This window comes from Panthera uncia (assembly GCF_023721935.1).
Source record: "Panthera uncia isolate 11264 chromosome B3 unlocalized genomic scaffold, Puncia_PCG_1.0 HiC_scaffold_1, whole genome shotgun sequence".
Lineage (NCBI taxonomy): Eukaryota > Metazoa > Chordata > Mammalia > Carnivora > Felidae > Panthera > Panthera uncia.
Genome location: NW_026057582.1, coordinates 71,049,579 through 71,071,644, shown reverse-complemented (window position 1 = coordinate 71,071,644; position 22,066 = coordinate 71,049,579). Strand labels below are relative to the sequence as shown.

The following is a 22,066-nucleotide window of genomic DNA, read 5'->3' as shown; positions in this document are numbered from 1 at the left end:
ATACTTAACTGACTGAGCCGCCCAGGTGCCCCTGGACACCAATGGGTTTAGATCCACAGTGCATCCTTCAGTGGTGGGACTTTCTCTGCTGAGATTGGCTGCCAGGGTGTGGGCACAGGGAGGCAGGACAGCTGCATTCTTTTTTTTTTTTTTTTTTTCTTTTTAATGTTTCTTTTTGACACTGAGAGAGACAGAGCATGAGCGGGGAGGGGCAGACAGAGAGGGAGACACAGAATCCGAAGCAGGCTCCAGGCTCTGAGCTGTCAGCACAGAGCCTGATGTGGGGCTCTAACTCACGACCGCGAGATCATGACCTGAGCCGGAGTCGTTTGCTCAGCCGACTGAGTCACCCAGGCGCCCCAGGACAGCTGCATTCTAGTCTTAGGATTCTTAAAGTCTGAGGAGCTTTTTGTACCTGGAGAGGAACACTAACCACCATTGGTGTTTATTTACCGTTTATTCTATTTACCTCATAAACCTACTTAAGCAAAATTGTTTAAACATTTAAACACGGTTTGTATACCCAATAAATCAAAACCTACCTATTTTTTTTTTAACGTTTATTTATTTTTGAGACAGAGAGAGACAGAGCATGAACGGGGAGAGTCAGAGAGAGGGAGACACAGAATCCGAAATAGGCTCCAGGCTCTAAGCTGTCAGCACAGAGCCCGACGCGGGGCTCCAACTCACGGACCGCGAGATCATGACCTGAGCCGAAGTCGGCCGCTTAACCGACTGAGCCACCCAGACGCCCCAAAACCTACCTATTTTACAAATCAAATTATTTAAACATTTCCTGTAAACTTAAAACCTCCTACATATTTTGATAGGATCACCAGTAATATATTAATTTCTCTAAAAGCATGATTTTGGTAAACCACACACATCTTACAAGGACCATGAAATTTATTACACCTATACTATGTGTATACACTTATTATAAAAATGGGTTTGTAGACCCAAGAGATGGACACTATCTCAGTTCAGACCAATTTCTGAATTTAGATAATCCCAAAGAACGTTATCTCAGGGCAGATGAAGTTTTATATGATTAATCAATGAATGATTGGCTGGGACCTGGGAACTGGAAAATCTTCTGAAATGACTAAAATTTGGGGCGCCTGGGTGGCTCAGTCGGTTGAGCGTCCGTCCAACTTTGGCTCAAGTCATGATCTCATGGTTCATGAGTTTGAGCCCTGCATGGGGCTCTGTGCTGACAGCTCAGGGCCTGGAGCCTACTTCGGGTTCTGTGTCTCCCTCTCTCTCTCTCTGACCCTCCCCCACTCTCACTCTGTGTCTCTCTTTCTCTCAAAAATAAACATTAAAAAAATTTTTTTTAAATTAAATAAAATGACTAAAATCTGAGCCAGTGTTTACCTTGTATACCATGGGAATTTCTTAAACCCATGCTTTTTCCATGTGATTTGTGTGTTGTAACTGGATGCCTTTATTTTATTTTTAAATTAAATTAAATTATTTTATTTTATAATACATTAAAAAAATCTTTTTTTAACATTTACTTATTTTGAGAGAGAGACAGAGTGCGAGTGGGGAAGGAGCAGAGAGAGAGGGAGACACAGAATGTGAAGCAGGCTGCAGGCTCTGAGCTGTCAGCACAGAGCCTGACATAGGCTCGGACTCACAAACCACGAGATTATGACCTGAGCTGAAGTCGTGCGCTTAACCGACTGAGCCACTCAGGCGCCCCAATACATTCTTTAGATGTTTATTTATCTTTGAGAGAGAGAGAGAGAGAGAGCGCAGAGGAGGGGCAGAGAGAGAGGGAGGCAGGAGACAGAGAATCCCAAGCAGGCTCTGTGATGTCAGTGCAGAGCCCAACACTGGGCTTGAACTCACAAATCTCCAAGTCATGACCTGAGCCGAAACCAAAAGTTGGCTGCTTAATCAATCGAACCACCTAGATGCCCCAGGATGCCTTTCCTTTAGATGATGCCATCTTTTTTTTTTTTTTTCAACATTTGTTTATTTTTGAGAGACAGAGAGAGACAGAGCATGAGCAGGGGAGGGGCAGAGAGAGAGGGAGTCACAGAAGCTGATGCAGGTTCCAGTCTCTGAGCTGTCAGCACAGAGCCTGATGTGGGGCTTGAACCCACAAACCGTGAGATCATGACCCGGGCCGAAGTCAGACACTTAACTGACTGAGCCACCCAGGCGCCCCTAGATGATGCCATCTTAAAACTTAATGACTAGGATATTTCAAAAATGTCCATGTTCCCTGCAGATGTTTCAAAAATGTCCATGCCCTGATCCCTGGAGCCTCTGAATTATGTTTCATAGCAAAAGGGACATTTTCATATGTAATTAAGGTTATTTATTTATTTATACTTTGAGAGAGAGAGAGAGAGAGCGAGCAAATGAGGGAGAGGGGCAGAGAGAGAATCTTTTTTTTAATTTTAGAGAGAGAGTGAGCAAGTGAGTGGGGAAGGGGCAGAGAAAGAGAGAGAGAGAGAGAATCTGCGCTCAGCGCAGAGCCTGAGGCACAGGGCTCCAACCCAGGACCATGAGATCATGACCATGCGATCTTGACCTGAACTGAAATCAAGAGTCGGATGCTTAACTGACTGAGCCACCCAGATGTCTCATGTAATTAAGGTCAAAAGAGGAAGATTAGCCTGGATTATCTGGGCAGGCCCAATCGAATCACATGGGCACTTAAAATCAGAGAAATTTCTCCACTGAAGTCAGAGACTTCTGACTCTCAGAAGGATAGGTCAGAGAGATTCAAAGTGTGAGAAGGACTTGGCCTGACATTGCTGGCCTAAAGATGGTGGGTGCCAGGGATCTCAGTCCTACAGCCATAAGGAACTGAATTCTAAATGCTCTTGAAAGTGGATTCTTCCCCTTCAGCAGGGAAGGCAGCCCTTGCTTTCACCCTTATGAAACCCCAAGTAGAGAATCCAGTCACGCTCTGCTGGACTCTGACCTACAGAAAACTGTGAGATAATAAATAGGTGTTGTGTCAAGCTGCTGAAGTTGTTATATAGCAATAGAAAACCAACACAATAACTTCCCTGCCATTATTTACGAATTTATGTAGCCCATTTGCACGTTCAAAAACATCTAGTTGTTTTTCCTCAATATCCAGTCTCCTCTTTTTCCACATTATAAAACTCATGATGTTTAGCTCAGCATGGCTGTCCGGAATAAAGACTCGATTTCCTAGCCTCTCTCCTTGGCCTGGTGTGGCCAGGTGTGACTAAATTCTAGCCAATGAGATGTAATCAGCATGTTGGGGGCAACTTTCAGAAGGCTTCTGTAAAGGAAGGTGGCGTGCTCTTTCTTCCTTCCTGCTTCCTGGGGGGCTGTAAGGCTAATGTAATGGCTGGAGTGCAAGGAGCCATCTTGGGCCATGATATGGCAGCTAAAGATGGTAGAACAGCAAGAAGGGAAACTTGGCTGCAATCATCATAAGACTGTGATCCAGCCCTACTCTTTATCTGTGAATTCTTCTATGTGAGACAGAAATAATCTTCTTTGTTGGTTAACCCATTATTATTTTGGGTTTGCTGTTACTGCAATCTCATTGTAATTAGTTTGGTGATATAGAGGCTCCCTTTCCCAAGAAATGAAGGATCAAATTTGAGCTGTGAGCAGTTATCTTTTGGACGTTTGACTAATTCATCATCTTGCAACGCACTGTTGGGCTCCCTTTCTTCCTGGTTGTAATATATGACCAGATGGTGCCAATCAGTCTCCTCCATTCTTGATACAGTTCCAACTTTTTCTGGAATCACTCACAGCTCTATGTGTCCACCCTTCCCTACTTATACAGATAAAGAAAAATAAGTATACCTTACGAAGAGATAAAATACTCACTATATTTACACTCTTCTACTTATCAGAATTAGCTAAATATATATGATTATATTTGTTCTTCTTCACTTGATAAATTAACTATCTTTTTGCACATTTTATAGTGACTTTTTTCCTTTTAAATATAATTACAGAGTCATGGATTTTAAAAATTCACCTTGTTCCAATTAACTGTATTATTTTCCTTTCGATGATCAAATTGTCACAGCATGTCAAGGGGTGGGAGAATTTGAAAATGGATTCCTTTGCCTTTTCGGCTCTACCCGATACAGTTTAAAACGTATCCTTGCTTTTTGTCATTAACAACATGTTCCAGGCATAGAGTTATTTAAGAGATGGAGTTCTGTTCTTTTTATTTTAATTAATTAATTAATTAATTAATTTATTATTATTTTTTAATTTATTTTTTTTAATGTTCATTTATTTTTGAGACAGAGAGAGACAGAGCATGAACAGGGGAGGGGCAGAGAGAGAGGGAGACACAGAATCTGAAAGAGGCTCCAGTCTCTGAGCTGTCAGCACAGAGCCCGGCGCGGGGCTCGAACTCATGGACCGCGAGATCATGACCTGAGCCGAAGTCGGCGCTTAACCGACTGAGCCACCCAGGCGCCCCTATGACTTTTATTTTTAAGTAATCTCTACACCCAATGTGGGGCTCTAAACTGCAACCCCTAGATCAAGGGTCACACGTTCTACCAACTGAGCAAGCCAGGCGCCCCGCCCCAAGTTCTTTTAAAGGTGAATCATATTTGAGGCAAAGGTCCAGGTGCTCAGAATGCATATCACATTTGTTCTAATATTGTTTCTAGGCTACTTTAGTGACAAATTTTGAAAAAGTTACTTCTTTTGAAAACCACAAATCCGCGTTGGTGTTTCCTATGTAATTTAAGCATTACTAATTTCCTTTTTAATTTGACTCAAATATACAATTTTACATTTCTCTTCTCTAAACATACCTGCTTGTATCCTGTAACCCCTGATCCAAATTGTAAATGGCATCTTGTCTCTTCAGGGCTCCTGTGGTTTCTCATTGACCGTCATTCTCTAGTTGCTTTACTGATAGGTTTATCCATGCTGGGAGAATGGGACAGCGTGCGGTAAGACATAGAGATTTTATAACACTGGCAGGAGAGTGGCTGAGGGGATGAATCATAGCATCTAAGACAATAGGAAGTTTAAGAAGGAGGACAAAACAGCACAAATCAGGAGAAAGAAGAGAGGCTAGGACTAGTTTGGGACAGGTACAGTGAAGGTAGCTGAGAGAGCTGGGAGGGTGGCGGTGGCGGTCAGAATGTGGAGTCGTTGAAGTTCAGATCACAAAGGTTCTAGGAGGTGGCCGCGTCATTGACATGTGTCATGCTTGGAGATCAATACTTGCCCACGTGTGACTGTCTACCCCTACCTCCAGCTGTCCAAGGAAGCTCAGTACACCCACTCTTGGCTGCAGCAAACACACACACACCCCACATCTTAGGTGGGGAGGTGAGGGCCAGAGTCCATCAGGGACCTTGCAAAGATGGATGCCCAGATTCACTGTCTGCTGGCTGCCCCAGTGTACATGAAAAGTGTGTACCATGTTCAGTCTGGGCACATGGCCTTCCTGCCCCACCAGCCACAGGCTCTGGGCTGTCCTGTGGTCCTCCCCACACTTCTGCTGGTGGCTAAGCCTCCTGCCCTAGCCCACACTGTGCTGGCTCGGCTTCTGACTGTGCTGGCCAAGATCCGTGATGCTGGCACACCTCATAGGAAGGAGCCTGCAGGGTACACTGAGGCTGGTCCATCTGGGTCCCTGTGGGGGGGCCCGTCAGGCTCACCTGTGCCACCTGTCCCCAAATAGCACTGAGCAGAAGGCTGGGGGTGGAGGAACAGGAAGAGCAGATTCTGCAAAGTAGCACAGGCCTTGCCACCTGCCATACCTTGCAGGCACAAAGAGATGCAGTGGGAGGATGGGGGTGGGAGGGTAGGTGAGGGGGGCCAGGTCCCCAGACACCACAGCTCTACTCTTCACCTTGGGTGTTAGGCACAGGGTTCCATGCAAGAAGGTGGAATACAGGCAGCCAGAGGGAGCCTCTCTCCTACTCCAAAGATGCTGCTTCTGGGGCAGGAGAGGGCAGAGGGCAGAGGGCAGAAGGCAGGGGTTAGATTCCAGTCCTTGAAAGGCCTGAACCCTTAGAGTGGGAAAATGAGGAAGCCAGAGAAGCTTGAGTATTTCCAGCCCCCTAGTAGGTTCCCCCGACGCAGGCGCAGGGACACTCGGTCCCCAGGGTCCAGGGGCAGTAACACAGAGCTGGTGGCTGCCTCTCGGGTCACATCAGGGTCGTTGGCAAAGGCTGAGATGACGGGCCACGTGTTCAGCATCAGGCTCACCTGGTGAGATGAGCCCAGTTAGCACTTCTCCCTTTATCCCAAGATCCCCCACTTGCCCGAGGGCTTCTTCTTTTCTCCAGCTCCCAAGGGATACTCTGCAATCCTGGGAACTTGGGGCTCAGCACACGCTCATTGGGGGGCTGAGGGATGGCCAGGGTTGGACTCAGTACCTCCTCCACACTCTCTGCTAGACAGGTCCTTTCCTCTCTTCCTCCTGCCAGCCGCACCACCCCCACCCCCCAGCCAAGGACACCGTCAAGGGAGGGACTGTCTAGGAGTTAGCAGGACTCTACTTATTTCCTCTCCCTTCCCTCCCCTCCTGAGCCAGGACAGGGTCCCAGTACACAGGTCACCTGGACAGTCTGGCGGTTGTACACCTTCACCACATGGAACCGGAAGCTATAGACACCACGAACAGGGGCCACAAAAGAGCCCGAGGCCCGGTCAAAGCCACCACCCTCATTCACCAGGACCTGTGGGAAGCAGACTCTGCTGAGTGGGGGTTGAGGGAAACTACTGTCTTATGGGACAGGGCAGTGAGTAAGGAAAAGAAGGGGTGGCAGGTAGATAAGAACAGGAGGAATGCACAGATTCACAAGAAATGATGAGAACGGGCAAGGAGGAGTGTGGGTAGGGGTGTAGGGAAGGGAGACAGGCAGCAGGGCAGAGGAGCGGAGGAGCACCTAGTCACAGTAGGGGGATTTTCCTTAAGAGCCAAGTGGGTTTGAGTAGTTGATTTCAGGTCATTACACGTCCACTGGACAAGGGTAGGGGGATTACCTGGTCAAAGTAGATGGCCCCACTGGTGCCATTGCTGATCTCCCCTGCTGGCTCGTGGTGGTGGCTTCGGACTGCAGCAAATGCCACTCTTCCTGGGGGGGCCTCTCCCAGGGCTGCTCCCCCAGGCCCCCCTGCAGCAGCTCGGCCAGGCTCACAGACCACCAGGCATTCCCCCTCCAGGAGGACAGGCTCTGCCCCTTCTTGGGCCCACCCATTCCCTAGGGTCAGAAGTATCAGGGCCAAGGGCAGCCTGGGGCTGGGTGGGAGTCTTGGTCGCCAGTGTCGCTTTGCTCCTGGCATGGCTGAGTTGTTCTGTGACCCACAAGTCTTCCTGTCTTGTCCCCTCTTGCCGCTCCTTTCAGTTCCTGCTTCCCCCGGGGCTCTCACCACCCCTCACCCTGCTCCTCAGCCCCCTCTCTGGGTCTCACTCTTAACCTGGTCTCAGCATCTCCCTCTCCATACCTCTCTGTACCCCCACGACTCTGTCCTGCCTCTCTCTCCTGCTGTCACTGCAGTTCCCTCCTCCTTGGCAGGGCACGAAGTGACAGCAGTTGGGCGCTAGGAGGGAGAGGAGGGATGAAGCAGAGAGACAGAAGGGCTACAGCCAGAACCCAGGGCAGCCCCTCTGGAGAGCACTGAAGGCTGGATCTGGGACCATAGAGAACTTGGTGTGTAAAAGTGTACATGTGCCTGTGAGAATGTGTGAGAGCCTGTAGGTGTATGCCGGTGAGCGTGCATCTATGCGCCAGACAGCTCGTACAGCCCCTCCTTTTCCTCATTCCTCTCCTCTTAAAATCCCTCACTAGTCAACAGCCCTCTCAGTGGCCCCTTTCCGCCATTAGAAGAAAGCGGGTGACCTTGTCTTTCCCCTACGATCGTGGTGGAAAGTGCTTGGGCCAACCGTGTCAGTATCTTGTGACCGTGGGCCAGTCTCTTTCTCTCCTTGATCTTCCACATCTTCATCCGAAGGGATCCTCTTCACCTCCAGCTCTCAATGAATGGTTCCTCTCTCCCGAGAAACAACTGCGCAGAACGAGCGAGAACCCAGATTTACCGGGAGAGGTGAACCCATCAGGCAGGCTTGGAAGCTGAGCCCAAGCGAACCCCGGGCGAGTGGGCGGGGCCGGGAGGCGGGCCGGGGGCGGGTCAGGGAGGGTCCCGGCGGCAGGCGCGCGCTAGGGCGCGGAGCCCGCCCTGCGCCGGGTGGGGCCTGGCTGACTCCGCCCCGGGCCAGGAAGTGACTCAAAAAACTGTTCGAGATGTGGCGAAGACAGGTTCCCGTTGGGTGAGGACTTCGGGAAGGCCCGCCCAGTTTTGGGCTCCCAGCCCTTCTCCGCTGGGCCTGGGGCGCGGGTGAAGCTGGGGCCTGCAGGCACCGAGAGGCGCCCACTGTACTGAGGCCGAAACAGGCGGCCAAGGCGGGTAGGCGCGCTCTGCCCCGTGCCCCGGCGGCGGGAGCCGAGCCGGAGGCCCCTGTGCTGAGCGCGGCCGGGGGAAGGGCGCCGGGGGCGGTGGCAGCTGGCGGCTGTGGGCGGGACCCGGCTCGACCCCTGGGCCCCGGGTGGGGCCTTGGCGCTACCTAGAAGAGCGGCGGACGGCGGAGGGAGGGGGAGAGGTGGGAGGGGCTAGAACCTTGGAAATGGCAGACCAGGGACTCCAGAGGACATCCCAGTTCAAGCCCTGGTGCGGATTCATCTTTAAGAGGCCGTCTTGGACGCGGAGACTGCAGAGATCCTGAGGAGAGGGACTCTTTTGTCATCTATCCACTTCTGGCCTCCAGACCGAGCTGGAGCCCCCACTCTTCCTGCTTAGGGCTGTGGTCAGCCTTTTCCAAAGGCCAGATGCCCATCCCCAGTAGGCAGCCTTGTTTGCCCATGACTTCCTCTCCGGAGAGAAGACCTGGTTCCGGATAATCTGACATTCTCTTCCTACCCCCAGGATGGACCCAGGTTGTTTACTAGATTGGTATCGCGACCTGTTGATAGCTGGTGTAGGGTGGGAGACCCAAGATTTGGGTTAAGGGGACAAGGAGGCTCTGAGCTGCCTTCCCTCCTTCCAGGGCTGGGTGGCCAAGCAGCCATGCCCACCTGGGGGGCTGGCTCCCCGTCCCCTGACCGCTTTGCCGTGTCTGCGGAGGCTGAGGACAAGGTGCGGGAGCAGCAACCCTACGTGGAGCGCATCTTCAGCGTGGGGATGAGTGTCCTCCCAAAGGACTGTCCTGAAAACCCTCACATCTGGCTGCAGCTGGAGGGCCCCAAGGAGAACGCCAGCAGAGCCAAGGTGAACACCCCTCTCTGACCCTTTGGGGAACAATGTCTCCCTCCCCTACAGGGAGGCAGAGCAGAGGAGGGGCCGCTGGGGAGGAGCTCCACTCACTCCTTGGTTGTCTTACTGGCAACCTCAGTGACTGTCATCTTTTGAGGGACTTTGCAAATCTGTATTTATCTGGAGTTTTGGTTTCATTTGAGCTATGTTGAGCCAGGTTCTGCCAGGACTTAGAGACAGGTGATTCCACTCAAATCAGTTGTGCTGTTTTTGAAGACTAGAGATAATCCGGTTGGGCAAGCAGGCCCCACCAAGGAATTCACTGGGGGATGGGAAGCCAGGCCCCATTGCTTCCTGCCGTCAGAGGTTCTAGTACAGCTCCACTTACCTCATGGGGTGGCCTCATGACCGAGTCTCCCTTTCCTTATCTATGAAATGTGAATAATAGCAGTATCCACTTCATTGGACTTATTGTGAATGAGATAAAGCATGAGTCCAGCAAAAGTTAGCAAATGACAGTCCTTGTGATGGAAATCTACAACACGCATACGCACGCATACATATTTAGCACGAATACATATTTAGAGAGATGGCCTTGTGATCAGCTTATTATAATAATATCTTAAGTTGAGTCAGGTTCTAAGTGGAAATATTAGCCGTAGCCCTATCAGCTGAAAAGGGAAAAGAAGTGAGATTCTTGATCCCTTTTTAACCCTCACCTTTGTCAGGCTCTGTGGGGCTCCATTGCTCTGCCCAGGCGTCCTGGAACTCAGGGATGGGGTGGTGGTGGTGTGCAATGGGCCTGAAGAGGCTACTGGGCCATGTAGAATTCCAGAAGTCTCCTTTTTTCCTATCCCCTATCCCCGTTCCTCCCCCAGGAGTTCCTGAAGGGTCTCTGCAGCCCAGAGTTGCAGAATGAAATCCACTACCCACCCAAACTGCACTGCATCTTCCTGGGAGCCCAGGGCTTCTTCCTTGATTGTCTGGTCTGGAGCACATCAGCCCACCTGGTGCCTGGGCTGCCCGGCTCGCTAATGGTCAGTGGCCTGACTGAGGCCTTCGTCATGGCTCAGAGCAGAGTGGAGGAGCTGGTGGAGCGGCTGAGCTGGGACTTTCAGCCAGGGCGATCCCCCAGAGTCTCTCAGTGTGCCGGAGTGCTGAGAGACTTCTCCGCCCTGCTGCAGCCCTATGGGGATGCCCACAGAGAGGCCCTGCTACAGCTGCCCCTGGCTGTCCAGGAGGAACTGTTGAGTCTGGTGCAGGAGGCATCCAGAGGGCAGGGGCCCCATGCAATACCCCCCTGGGTGGGGGGGAGCCCGGGCCCACTGGGTGCTCAGTACCAGGGAGTCAGAGCTCTCTCGAGTGAAGGCAGGGAGTCCCTGCACACTGGACCTACAAGGTGGCAAGAGTCACGGGGAGAGAGACATGTTATGGAGAAGGAGGGAGGGAAGCAGGGTGGTCCCAGGGAGATGGATTTGGGGTGGAAGGAGCTGCCTGGGCAAGAGGCCTGGGAGAAAGAAGGGGCCTTCAGATCACAGCCAGGAGGAGGAGAGGCAGGGCAGGTAGGGCCCCTGACAGGAAAGGGCCTGGGGAAGGAGGGGGTGCCTCAGGACAGAGGACGGTTCTGTGTCCAGAGTGAGCCTCCTGGTGCCCAGGGTCCCTATCCGAGGGCAGCTCAGCCCCGGGGAGCCTCCCTCCTCCAGCGGTTACACAATGGGAAGGCCTCACCTCCAAGGGTGCCTAGCCCTCCACCTGCACCCGAACCCCCGTGGCACTGCGGAGACCGAGGAGACAGGGGAGACAAGCAGCAGGTCGTGGCTCGAGGCCGTGGGTCTCCGTGGAAACGAGGTACCCGCGGGGGCAACTTGGTGACTGGCACTCAGCGTTTCCAGGAGGCCCTGCAGGACCCTTTCACCCTGTGCCTTGCCAATGTGCCTGGCCAGCCAGACCTCCGTCACATTGTCATTGATGGCAGCAATGTGGCCATGGTGTGAGTACCTGGTGGGACTGAGGATCCCAGGGAGGGGGATGATATGAACAGTTTTATGGACCTTGGGGACACATGCTGAGAGGCCCCGTCTCTGGAGCCCTAGAGCGCTGATCCCTTCCCACTGCAGGCATGGCCTCCAACACTACTTCTCCAGCCGGGGCATTGCCATTGCTGTGCAGTACTTCTGGGACCGGGGCCACCGTGACATAACTGTCTTTGTGCCTCAGTGGCGCTTCAGTAAGGATGCCAAGGTCAGAGGTGAGTTGGGCACAATGTTTTGTAACCCGGGAGAGGCCCCGTTTCAACTTGAGGATAACCCCATTGTGCTCCTCTGTTTCTCTAGAGGGCCACTTCCTGCAAAAGCTATACTCCCTCAGCCTGCTCTCTCTCACTCCCTCCCGAGTCATGGATGGCAAGAGGATCTCCTCCTACGATGATAGGTACTTGCTTCTCTCCTGGCCCCAGTATTGAGATTCAAGAAGCACAGTGGGGGCAGCCGAGGCGGGGATGGAAGCCCCTGACCCTTTGTGCGGTCTCTAAGTCTGGGCAGCGGGAAAATGGCCAGTTACTCCTCTGCGTACCTGGATGAATCCAGGCCAGAGGAGACAGAAGGTAGACAACTGTGTTTGCCCATTCATTCATTTTTGATTCATCAGACTAAATGATGCCTTGTATTTATATAGTGCCTTACTGTCTAGAACATACTAGTTTAATGGGAAGCTGGGAAAGCTGGTGACATAAATAACTTCTTACAGCCCAAATTTCCAAACATGTAGAGAAAACCCCCTGGAAGTACCGGTGTAGCTGTTCAAAATAACAAAGGCAAAGGAAGAAACACAGCGCGGCCATACTAAGATGATACAAAACGTGTTACAATAGGAACATCACTGGACTTAGAAGTTGAAGATCTGAATTTGAGCCCCAAGTTGTACCTACTCCTTGACTCTGACTACAGACCAGTCTCTTAACGGGTTAACCTCTGTCCCAGGGTCCTCTTCTATCTGTTCACCCTCCTTGTGAATATCAAAAGAAGCTAAGGTATGTGCTTGCCTCACTCAAGGTGCCAGGCAAGTGTACAGTGATAGTCCTTGACTTGTCATGGACCCCCTCAACTATGGCAGTAGGTCTCTTGTCTGTCACACAGGAATGCATAGAGTAAGAGTGGTCACCTTTTTAAAAAATTTTTATGTTTTGTTTTTGAGAGACAGAGACTGAGTGTGAGTGGGGGAGGTGCAGAGGGAGGGAGACACAGAATCCAAAGCAGGCGCCAGGCTCCGAGCTGTCGGTGCAGAGCCCGATGTGGGGCTTGAACTCATGAGCTGTGAGATCACGACCTAAGCTGAAGTCAGATGCTTAACCGACTGAACCACCCAGGCGCCCCAAGAGTGGTGGTTAACTCTTAACAAAGGCTATACTACATGGCAAAGGCAAAGTGAGCAGTTAAAGCTGTCAAATTGTTTAAATAAAAAATCCAGGGCACATTCCCTCCCCAGGGTACACACATAGAGGGGGAAATGGGCAGATTTTAAAAGCCAATTCGTTGTTTGCAATTACAAGTTCTTTATTCCCTAGGATTTTCAGTCTTAAAGAAAAAAAATGAGTTTCCAAGCCACAGTGATTATATATTTTGTCTTTTCAAATACTTTTTTCTCCCTAACGAACAAATGGTATTCTACAAAAAGGCAGTTCACTTTCTCCCAGTGCTCTTCTGTTTTATGTCTAGATTTCACAGATTATCCAAGACATGGAACCTTTCCACACCAGCACTGACACAGAATTGAAACTGAAGAGCGAGTCAGTTGTAATGAATGTTAAAGGCACGTGTCTGTTATGTAGGTCCCGGTAGGCAGACAGCACAATATGAATTTGGAATTTTGTCTAGTTACAGTGAGTAGCAGAGTGGTGCATAGCATAGGCCTACTGAATGAATACTGCTGAGCAACAGAAGTAACATGACAGTAAAATACCCTTAACCTGCAAATACCTTTTCTATTATCATATGATACCGTGTACATTTATATGTCGTCTCCTTCATGCGTTTCCCAGACAGAAACTCAGAACCAGTCATGTTACACCTAACGCTTATCACTCGTTCCCTGTTCACCACACTGTCTTTCAAATACTGCCTGCCCACTTAGCACCTAGCAGTAGGCACATGGCCTGTAGAAGGAGGTGGGGGTGCTGGGAATTAGGGAAGGCCTGATTATTGATTTCAGAGCCCAAACAAACCATAAACCAAACACTATGGCATCTCGGAGGAAAGGGAGCCCCCTTCTGGTGGGGATTTTATGGGAAGGGAGAGATTAGCAAGTTTTTTTGTTGATTGAGGATGTGGGCTGGGCCCCAGCTTTTTGGCTTCTAAACCTGTTATAAAAGACCCCCACCCATTGCCTCAAGAGTCCTATCTCATCTTGTGGAATCAGAATTACTAAAGTGAGGCCCAGGCATCTCTTTTTTAAAAGTTCCCTGATGATCCTGTTCATCCAGTGAGGTTTGGGAAGCACCTCCAGATGGAGGGAATCGTCTGAGAAGCATGGTGGCAGTCAGACAGCACAGGGCATGTTTGGAGAACAGGGTGTTATCTGATCATTGATTTTGTCAGAGTTGAGAGTACATTAGAGAATACCAGAAGAGATACGGCTGTACAGGTAGATTGAGCTGGGTTCTAGAAGGCCGTAGCTGCCAGCCCTGTGGACTTTATTCGGTAGATAAATGGCAAGGAGGGAAGAGTTTTGTTTGGGGGAAATGCGTGTTCTTTTAGGGGAGGGCAGGAGAGACTTGAGGGTGGTAAATGGCTGGGGTCAGGGCACCCCTTATCAGGAGGCTATGCAGTATCTCAGGTGCAATGTTCAAATAGCTAAGGGTAATGGTAGGACTGGAAAGGAAGAGGGCAGAGTGGAAGGCTCTTCAGAGGAAGAGCATGATGGATTTGTGACTGATGGGGGAGGATGGAAGGAGACAGAGCTGGAGCCAGATCTCACGGTCTCTCATGAATGAGGTACAAAGTGTTGGGTGGAGGGTTGTGGTGGATAGAGGGGATGCTCTTGGGAGACCATGCGGATTTGTCTGTTTCCTCTCTTAACTATGGCACCTGAATCTGGCAGTCACTTAGTGACTGGGTCAAGGTGAGGTGGGGGGGGGGGGGTCAGATCTCCATGCCCAGAAGTGGGTCATGGAAGTCGATGATACTCTGGGGTTGGGGCCTTGGAGTATCCCAGAACGGCTGCCGTGGTTTTTGAGACAGGTTCATGGTGAAGCTGGCTGAAGAGACCGACGGGGTCATTGTCTCCAATGACCAGTTCCGGGACCTGGCGGAGGAGTCTGAGAAGTGGATGGCGATCATCAGGGAGCGGTGAGGGAACCCTCCCCTGAGAACAGGGCGCATACTCGGACCTTTGTCTAAACCAGTTCTGTTCTGCCATCGGGTGAAGACTCTGGGAAGGGGCTTGATACTGCCTTGAAGGATACGGTGGCCAGTAATTTTCTGGTGTTGCTGGTCTCAGCTGTCTGGGAGGTTCTTAAGGGTCCCTCTGTGACCATACATTCTCTGTCCCCATCCAGCCTACTGCCCTTCACCTTTGTGGGAAACCTCTTCATGGTTCCTGATGATCCATTGGGGCGAAACGGCCCCACACTGGATGAGTTCCTGAAGAAGCCAGTCAGGTAACGCCCCAGCTTCTCCTAGACAGCCCCCAGCCCTGGCCCTCTGTCTGAAGGGCTTTGTGGACCTGGAGACTTGGGGGGAAGTGTGACCTCAATCTGGGCCAGCTTAATTCTTCAGTGGTTCCGGTTGCGGTGGGCTTGGCCGTATTTAACTGCTTTTCAGGGAATCCTGACATAGACCCTCCAGGCTGGGAGGGAAGCTTCCCCTGATCCATGTTTGGTGGATTATTTGGAAAATGGTTGCTTTTACTTATAGCCAGTTGTATTTAGCACATCTGTGCCGAACCATGAAGTAAGTAGTCAATATATTAGACTTAAACTAGATCATACCAGTGGCAGGGTTCACCTTCCTGGCTCCAAAGGAAATGTCCTCCCCTTCAGAAGTGGGTTGATACTGCCACTCAGTGGTCATATTGGGGAACTTCAGGACCATTCCCCACCTCCCCCCTCCCTCCAAGCCAGGAATAGGCCAGGCAGTTAACTGGGATGCCCCCTGGGCTCTAACTTCCCTCCGTGATGCTCATCAGCTTTTCTTGTTCTGTTTCTTCCCAGGGCTCAGGGGTCTTCTAAGGCTCAGCATCCTTCCATGGCCTTCACAGAACACGGTCATCAGCAGCAGGGGAGAGAAGAGGAGGAAAAAGGCGGTGGTGGCATTCGGAAGACTCGGGAGACAGAGCGGCTCCGGCGCCAGCTGCTGGAGGTGTTTTGGGGCCAGGATCACAAGGTGGACTTCATCCTGCAGCGGGAGCCATACTGCCGGGACATCAACCAGCTCTCGGAGGCCCTACTGAGCCTCAACTTTTGAGTCTCACCTGTCCGAGTGGCTGCTATACCGTCAGCTCCAGCCTCACCCAACTCAGCATTTTCTGTGAGGGTCCTTGTGCTGCTCAGATCCTGACCTAGACTCACTCTGAGTTGGTGCGACTTGATCTCATCTGGAGTCAGGACCTCAAATAGCTCTCAGGAGGTTCTGCTCAGCCTTAACTTCTCAACCTTGCCATAGCACAGGGTTTCTGTAGGGAGTGGGGGCTGCTGGGAAGAGTAGGTCCTGGAGATTGGGACTGCTAGCTCCTCCTTCAAATTGAGTTGGGGATGGAGACGGGGGTGGGGAACGAAGAGCAGGTGGCAAGAAAGCGAAGCCTTTCCTTGCCCTGGCTTTGGCAGGTCAGAGGACAGGTTGCTTCCTAGGCCTGGCTGGGAAGGGGGATGCTGGGCCCTGGGGAGGCTAGTGTTATGGGGTCTGGGTCACAGTGGGGCAGCAGGGAGCTGGTGAAGGCAGAGGGAGACTTGGCTTCCGGTCTCAGCTATGCCTGTCTGTGACCTTGATTGAGCTGCTTGGCCTTTACTTCTGTGTATAAATCAGGAGCAAAAATGCCAGCTGGGAAGAGAAATGAGAATGTGGGGGAAAGCTCCTTGGAGGAAAGGTACTTGCATCAAGTCTCAGGTGTGTCTGTCTGTGGCTGCACAGGCTTCCTAACCAAAACCTCACTTTCAGAGAGCTGAGGATCCTCAGTCCCCAGGGCCCGTGCCCTAGATTTTAACACTGCGTCCTCAGTATAATGTGCCCTATCATGGCTGCGTCCCTTTTGGGCAACTCCCCCAAATCCACATTTATAAAAGTTAATTAGGGGTGGCTGTTTGCATTACCAAAATACTCTCAGGGTTCCTATAAATGGCAGCTCTCCTGTTGCATTCAAGTGTTTGTTTACAGATTCATGAATGTGTCAGAAAGTCCCCGTTGAGATGCACTTGCTGAAGTGTTGAGCGTTCGCCAAACTGATGGAAGCCATGCTCTGTCTGCAATGACAATGTTAATGTGATCTGACCCCAGCATTTTCTCTACAGAACACATTTACTGCATAAAGTGAGGCCCCCTTCTGCTCTGTGTGCATGTGTATGGGGATGGAAGGGTTTATAGAGGTGGTATTGAGATGAACCAATTATCTGGAAAATGAAAACCAAAGGGTCCAAGTCAGAAGGCACCTGACTGGCCACCAGATCGACCACCGTCATCCTGATTCCTACATCCTGTCCTTTATCTGCTTCAAGTCCTCCTGTGCCAGAAAATTGACTACTCCAAGGTTGCACATTTCATCTGTGGACAGTATTGGTTGCAGCCCCCAAATATGCTTTTCTGTTACATCTACCTTTGGGTGGGTCATTCTCTCAGGAACAATACAGAGCCCATCAACTTCCTGAAGAGTCCAAGATCAGATAAAGAAGTAGGACAAGTGCCCCTGGATTCTGTGCTGTCCGGGCTCTGCAGCGAGTCCCTGGACATGGTTCTTTTACGGCTGTGGACATCTGCCTGAGTGGCACACAGCGAGTTAAGTACTGCCATCTCCGTTCTTCATTCCAGCAATTAGTGTTGGGGAGCTGGATGATGGAGAGTGTCTTCAGCTCTTCTCCCATTAGGGCTTTATAGCACTAGCCTGTATAGACCTGACCTAGGGGCATGTGTGTGGCAAAGAGGCTAGTTGTGGGGTGACTGACTCACAGACAACTCCCAGTCCTCTGGGAAGAAAGGAGATTGGGTAATCTGGCCCCAAACTGGGGGCTAGGGGGAACTACTTCTGGTCAAGGCGTGGCACACAATCAGGACAGTAGGCCAGAGGGACCCAACTGTCCTTTCGTGCTAGGGACTCTGGTTGCTTGAAGTCGGCCCAATCAGATGAGAGGCAAGTCCCAAGCTTCTTACAGGTGGGGATGTTGGCTTTGTCCTACTGCAGCTTCATGAACTAGGGCCAGCAGGATTGCTTTATTAATTCACTGCTCTTCAGTGACAGACTGAAGGCTGTTCTAGACTGAAGCCTTGTCTCTTCCCCTGCTGGCACCCTAATGGCACTGTGTGAACAAGTACACAGGGTGACCACAGAACCCACTGGAAATGGATGATCACTGCGCTTGTTTTCTGGTCTCTACCTTTATAATAACCTCATGCCCCAAATTTGTTACTGGCTCTTGGCAAGGGAGGGACCAAGAAGAGAGATGCCCAGTATAACTTTCAAAACCCCAACATAGGGAAAAGAATCATCTGGCATTTCCTTAGAAATAAATTCCAGAAGAATCTAGGCCAAAGAGGTGAACGAAGCCTGTGAGATAATTTATCTTTATTGCCTCAATCACAGAGAATTCTCTACACAACATAAAGGGTAACTGGGACAGTAATGGGACACACAGGGAAACCAATCTGGGAATTCTTTTCCAAGGAGTTGAAGAGTTTAAGGATCCAACTTGATGAGACTGCAACCTTGAGACAGTGGACAGTCTCTCAGTTAAATCAGGTGGAGCAAAGGAACCATGAGGAGGGCAGGGAGAGGAATCTCTAAGGACTAGATGATTTCAGGTCCCAGAGGAGTACCTGAGTCTCCAACCAGGAAGCCTCTGTTGAGGGACAGGACTCCAGCCCTGCCAGAGGCCTCCCTGCTTAGGCTACGACTTCCTTCAAGGCGGCCCCTAGCTCTGGGAAGGAATACTGGTAGCCTGTGGCCAGTGTCCGCCGTGGGACCACCTTCTGGCCCTCCAGCAGCATGATGGCACGCTCTTGCCCAAAGACAGCTTGCACCACCATGCTGGGGAGAGGGATGAAGGCTGGGCGGCCTAGGGCAGCGCCCAAAGCCTTGGCAAACTCAGCATTTGTAGTAGTGGGGGCTGGAGCCACTCCATTCAGGACCCCCTGCACGTGGCTTGCTTCAAGGGCATGGATCAGGATTCCTGCCAGGTCTCTGATGTGAATCCAGGGGAAGAACTGGTGGCCCGAGCCGATGGGGCCCCCCAGGCCCAGGCGGAAGGGCAGCAGCATCTGACCGATGGCACCGCCCCCACGACCCAGCACGACCCCTAGGGCAGGCAAGAGATATGGTCGGGGAGGAGGCTCCTCAGCCTCCAGCAGTTCCATAGTTCCTCCTGGTTTCCTCTTCCTCCCTTTTCCCAGGCCAGCTTAGCTCTGTAGTAGCTCAGAGGTGTGGCTCTCTCTGGGACTTCCTGTCCTCCCATCCACAGCTTGGCCACAAATCTGCCACTCCCCGAGCCCAGGAAGACATTCCAAACCTGTCTGATACCCAGGCCCCTGGTTCTCACCAGAACGCACCACCACCTGGCGTGTAGACTCTCCAGGAAGCCTGGCTGCAGTTTCCCATTTGGTTACCAGGTTGGAGAAAAAGTCAAAATCCCCTCCTGGGCTGTCCTCATCGTACTCTGCAGTCGGGCTGGGCTGGTAGTAAGCTGCCGGTGGAATAGCACTGGTTTGCCCCAACGTCCTTGGTCCTGCCTGGCCCTTTGCACCTGATGTTTCCCTTGGTCTTGCCCTCCTAGGTCTTTGGGATCTTCCCATGGGAAGACAGAGCCCTAGTTTTCCTTTGAACTACTCCACGAGTTGACCTGTTCCTGCCCTAGAGTAACTTATCTTTAGTTGTAGCTAAGCTGAGTGACTGCTAGAGTGTAGTGCTTAAGAGCAAAGACTCGGTGCCAGGCTGCCTGAGATTTATTCTTAGCCCCACCATTTATTAACCCTAGGAGTTCAGGCAAATTATATAACCTCTCTCTGCAGAATGTTTGCATCTTTACAACAGGAATAACAATAATACCTATCTCTCATAGGGTGCTTGTGAAGGTTAAATGCTGTAATATGTGTAAAACACTTAGACTAGTGGCAGATATATGTTCTATAACCGTTTGCAGTTCTTTGGTCCCAATGGTGAAATACAAGAATCAAATTCTGTTCCCAAAGAACTGTGGTGTGAGAAGCAAGGGACTTGGGAGTAGATGAGGCTTTTTCTGGCACTGAGAGCAGTGCCACTATCCCCTCTTCCTCTGAGAATCCCGGTTTCTCAGAGAAAGTACGCAAAGGTCAGGAGAAATATGCATGGACTGAGGGCCTAGGAAGTTGTTGTGCTTGGAAAAGATCAGTACTCGGGTGTGTATAGCTAGAAGGGCCTGAGCTAACCCCTTGCTGTGCAACCGCTCTTCTTCTGGCTAATATAAGGGGCTGGTGATTTGGGACATACCTACACCAGTGACTAAGACCCAGGCCTTGGGGGGTTGTGGGGCTTTGGTGATGGCTTTAGCCAATATCTGGGTGGTCTCCAAGCGGCTGCTGAGAACCTCCTTCTGGAAGGTTTCATTCCATCTGCAGGAGGGAAAAAAAAAAAAAAATAAGGGAAATAAGTCACTAAATACATACACGCATATCCCTTCCTCTTTCCCTGGGGCTCATCCATACCCACTTCTAGCAAACCCCTGCACTGTGGTTTAGAGGAATGGCCCATCTCTCCTGTAGGAAAAAAAAAGGCACATATCTTGGGTATCTTGAGTTATGAGTGAAGACTAAAGTCAATGGCTGAGGCAGGCAGAAGGGCAGGTGGGGGTGGAGGAAGGAGTGGGGCGGGATGAGTAGTTTGAGATATGAGTTTAGTTCTCAATCTGACATTTCTATTCGCCACAGCTCACAGGTTCTCCTCATCAGGGTCACACCCGTCCTCCCTCTGCTCTGAAGGACATCAGCTTCGGGGCCCTAGCTGACCTTCGGAGAGGGTTGAGGATGTTCTCTCCTGCCAGGTTGACAGCCGCATCACAGCGCGGCAGCCCCGACGTAGCAAGCTCATCCTGTTGAAGAAAACAATGAGGGGGGTACGGGTGGTGGCTTGCCCTGCGCCGCCAAACCAGACCTTCTCCCATAGCTTCCAGAGGATGGACATACCCAGGTGATCCGACCGGGCCCGGGCTTTCGGGAGACCAACGTCACTTCGTGGCCCCTGGCTTTCAACAGCTGGGTTAGGGCTGTCCCAATGAAGCCCGTCCCGCCACCTGACCAGAAATTACGAGCTAATTACAGAAATTATCTGGGGCGCCTGGGTGGCGCAGTCGGTTAAGCGTCCGACTTCAGCCAGGTCACGATCTCACGGTCCGTGAGTTCGAGCCCCGCGTCAGGCTCTGGGCTGATGGCTCAGAGCCTGGAGCCTGTTTCCGATTCTGTGTCTCCCTCTCTCTCTGTCCCTCCCCCGTTCATGCTCTGTCTCTCTCTGTCCCAAAAATAAATAAAACGTTGAAAAAAAAAATTAAAAAAAAAAAAAAAGAAAGAAATTATCCTCTCGGGGGGGTCACCTTCCGTCCCCGCATGTGGCCCCCTCCTCTGATGCCATCCCATCTGACTCCAGACTTCTCCCCCCTCCCGCGATGCAAAAGTGACACAGGTCACAGGGACTGGGGGAGATTCGACTTCCTGGGATAGGAAGCCAAGGCTGGTGCACGACTACCAGTGCACGATTCATTGCCCTCCCTCAAAAACGGCCTCCCACCTCCCAGTCTTTTATTTCAACCTTTCCATAAGCCCGCCCCCGATTCTCGCTTTCTGCCCTCCCTCACCCACAAGCACCCGCATAGCGACCAGGACCTAACGCGCCCGCGCAAGATTTAGCGGGGCGCTCCCAATCTTGGAAACGACCGCCCAATCCTGGGAGCGACGTTTGTGCGCATGCGTCTCTCGAGAAGCGCGCTCCAATAGGGGGGCGGGCAGGATTGAGACTGGGCGTGGTCCTGCTTGGCGACCCGGAAGAGTTCATAGAGAAGGCTGTATATTTCAGCGCAAGGAGTGGCTGGGACCGGCTGGGGTGGGAGGTGGTAGACTTAGACCCAGTGGGCGGGGAAAGAAGGTACGAAGGCAGAGGACGGAAGGTTTTAGAGTGGGGAGCACACAGTTACCCACCCACCCACTCATGACCGAAAGCCCGTAGAGATTTGAATGTCCTTTCAGCCTGGCGGATTGGTAGTAACGCAAGAGAATTTCTCTATCCGTACTATGGATTTTTTTCGGCCTGGCCTCTTCATCTTTCTTCTCCCTGTTCTGCTTCCTTCCTATCTTCATTTGAAATTTTTTAGGTTACTCTCCTCTTAATCCTTCTCCAGCCTATTTCTTCGGATGCTAATGCCCTCTGTCTTCACCTGCATAGCCAAACTTCTCCAAGGAGTGGTGTCCATTTTTACTCCCCAATTCACTCCCGTCTTTTGCCTTTATTGTTTATGGACTCTGTCGTCAAGAGCACTAATTTCCAATGTGTCACCAAAACAAATGCCTAGTTTCCAGTTATTTTCTTGACCTCAGTTTCACTGGACACTTGCCGACTTCTCCCTCCCTTTGGAAATCGTCATCTCTCGGCCTTCGTGAGAGCC

General features: G+C 51.2%; 3 protein-coding genes across 6 annotated transcripts; 1 reads left to right on the top strand and 2 right to left on the bottom strand.

Moving 5' to 3' along the window:
- Positions 1 to 5,991: 5,991 nt before the first annotated feature.
- Positions 5,992 to 8,231, bottom strand: CBLN3 (cerebellin 3 precursor). Its single transcript, XM_049612988.1, has 3 exons — positions 6,982 to 8,231; positions 6,555 to 6,674; positions 5,992 to 6,201 (listed from the first exon to the last, which is right to left on the bottom strand). Exons 1-3 carry the CDS (start codon positions 7,279 to 7,281, stop codon positions 6,004 to 6,006), a joined length of 618 nt encoding a protein of 205 aa, XP_049468945.1. The 5' UTR covers positions 7,282 to 8,231; the 3' UTR covers positions 5,992 to 6,003.
- Positions 8,232 to 8,248: 17 nt separating this feature from the next.
- On the top strand, positions 8,249 to 16,778 carry KHNYN (KH and NYN domain containing). 3 transcript variants are annotated; one of them, XM_049612972.1, is made up of 8 exons: positions 8,297 to 8,403; positions 9,041 to 9,261; positions 10,125 to 11,236; positions 11,364 to 11,494; positions 11,580 to 11,676; positions 14,481 to 14,588; positions 14,798 to 14,899; positions 15,452 to 16,778. In XM_049612972.1, exons 2-8 carry the CDS (start codon positions 9,061 to 9,063, stop codon positions 15,702 to 15,704), a joined length of 2,004 nt encoding a protein of 667 aa, XP_049468929.1. In that variant the 5' UTR covers positions 8,297 to 8,403; positions 9,041 to 9,060; the 3' UTR covers positions 15,705 to 16,778. The 3 variants fall into 3 exon arrangements, with proteins under 3 accessions (XP_049468930.1, XP_049468929.1, XP_049468927.1); XM_049612970.1 differs by having other exon boundaries at positions 8,300 to 8,930; XM_049612973.1 differs by lacking the exon at positions 14,481 to 14,588 and having other exon boundaries at positions 8,249 to 8,930.
- A 1,216-nt stretch (positions 16,779 to 17,994) lies between these two features.
- SDR39U1 (short chain dehydrogenase/reductase family 39U member 1) lies at positions 17,995 to 21,390 on the bottom strand. Of its 2 annotated transcripts, XM_049612976.1 has the most exons (6): positions 21,263 to 21,390; positions 20,598 to 20,704; positions 20,421 to 20,503; positions 19,906 to 20,027; positions 18,980 to 19,123; positions 17,995 to 18,739 (listed from the first exon to the last, which is right to left on the bottom strand). In XM_049612976.1, exons 1-6 carry the CDS (start codon positions 21,276 to 21,278, stop codon positions 18,327 to 18,329), a joined length of 885 nt encoding a protein of 294 aa, XP_049468933.1. In that variant the 5' UTR covers positions 21,279 to 21,390; the 3' UTR covers positions 17,995 to 18,326. The 2 variants fall into 2 exon arrangements, with proteins under 2 accessions (XP_049468933.1, XP_049468934.1); XM_049612977.1 differs by lacking the exons at positions 19,906 to 20,027; positions 20,598 to 20,704; positions 21,263 to 21,390.
- Between the last annotated feature and the right edge of the window lie 676 nt (positions 21,391 to 22,066).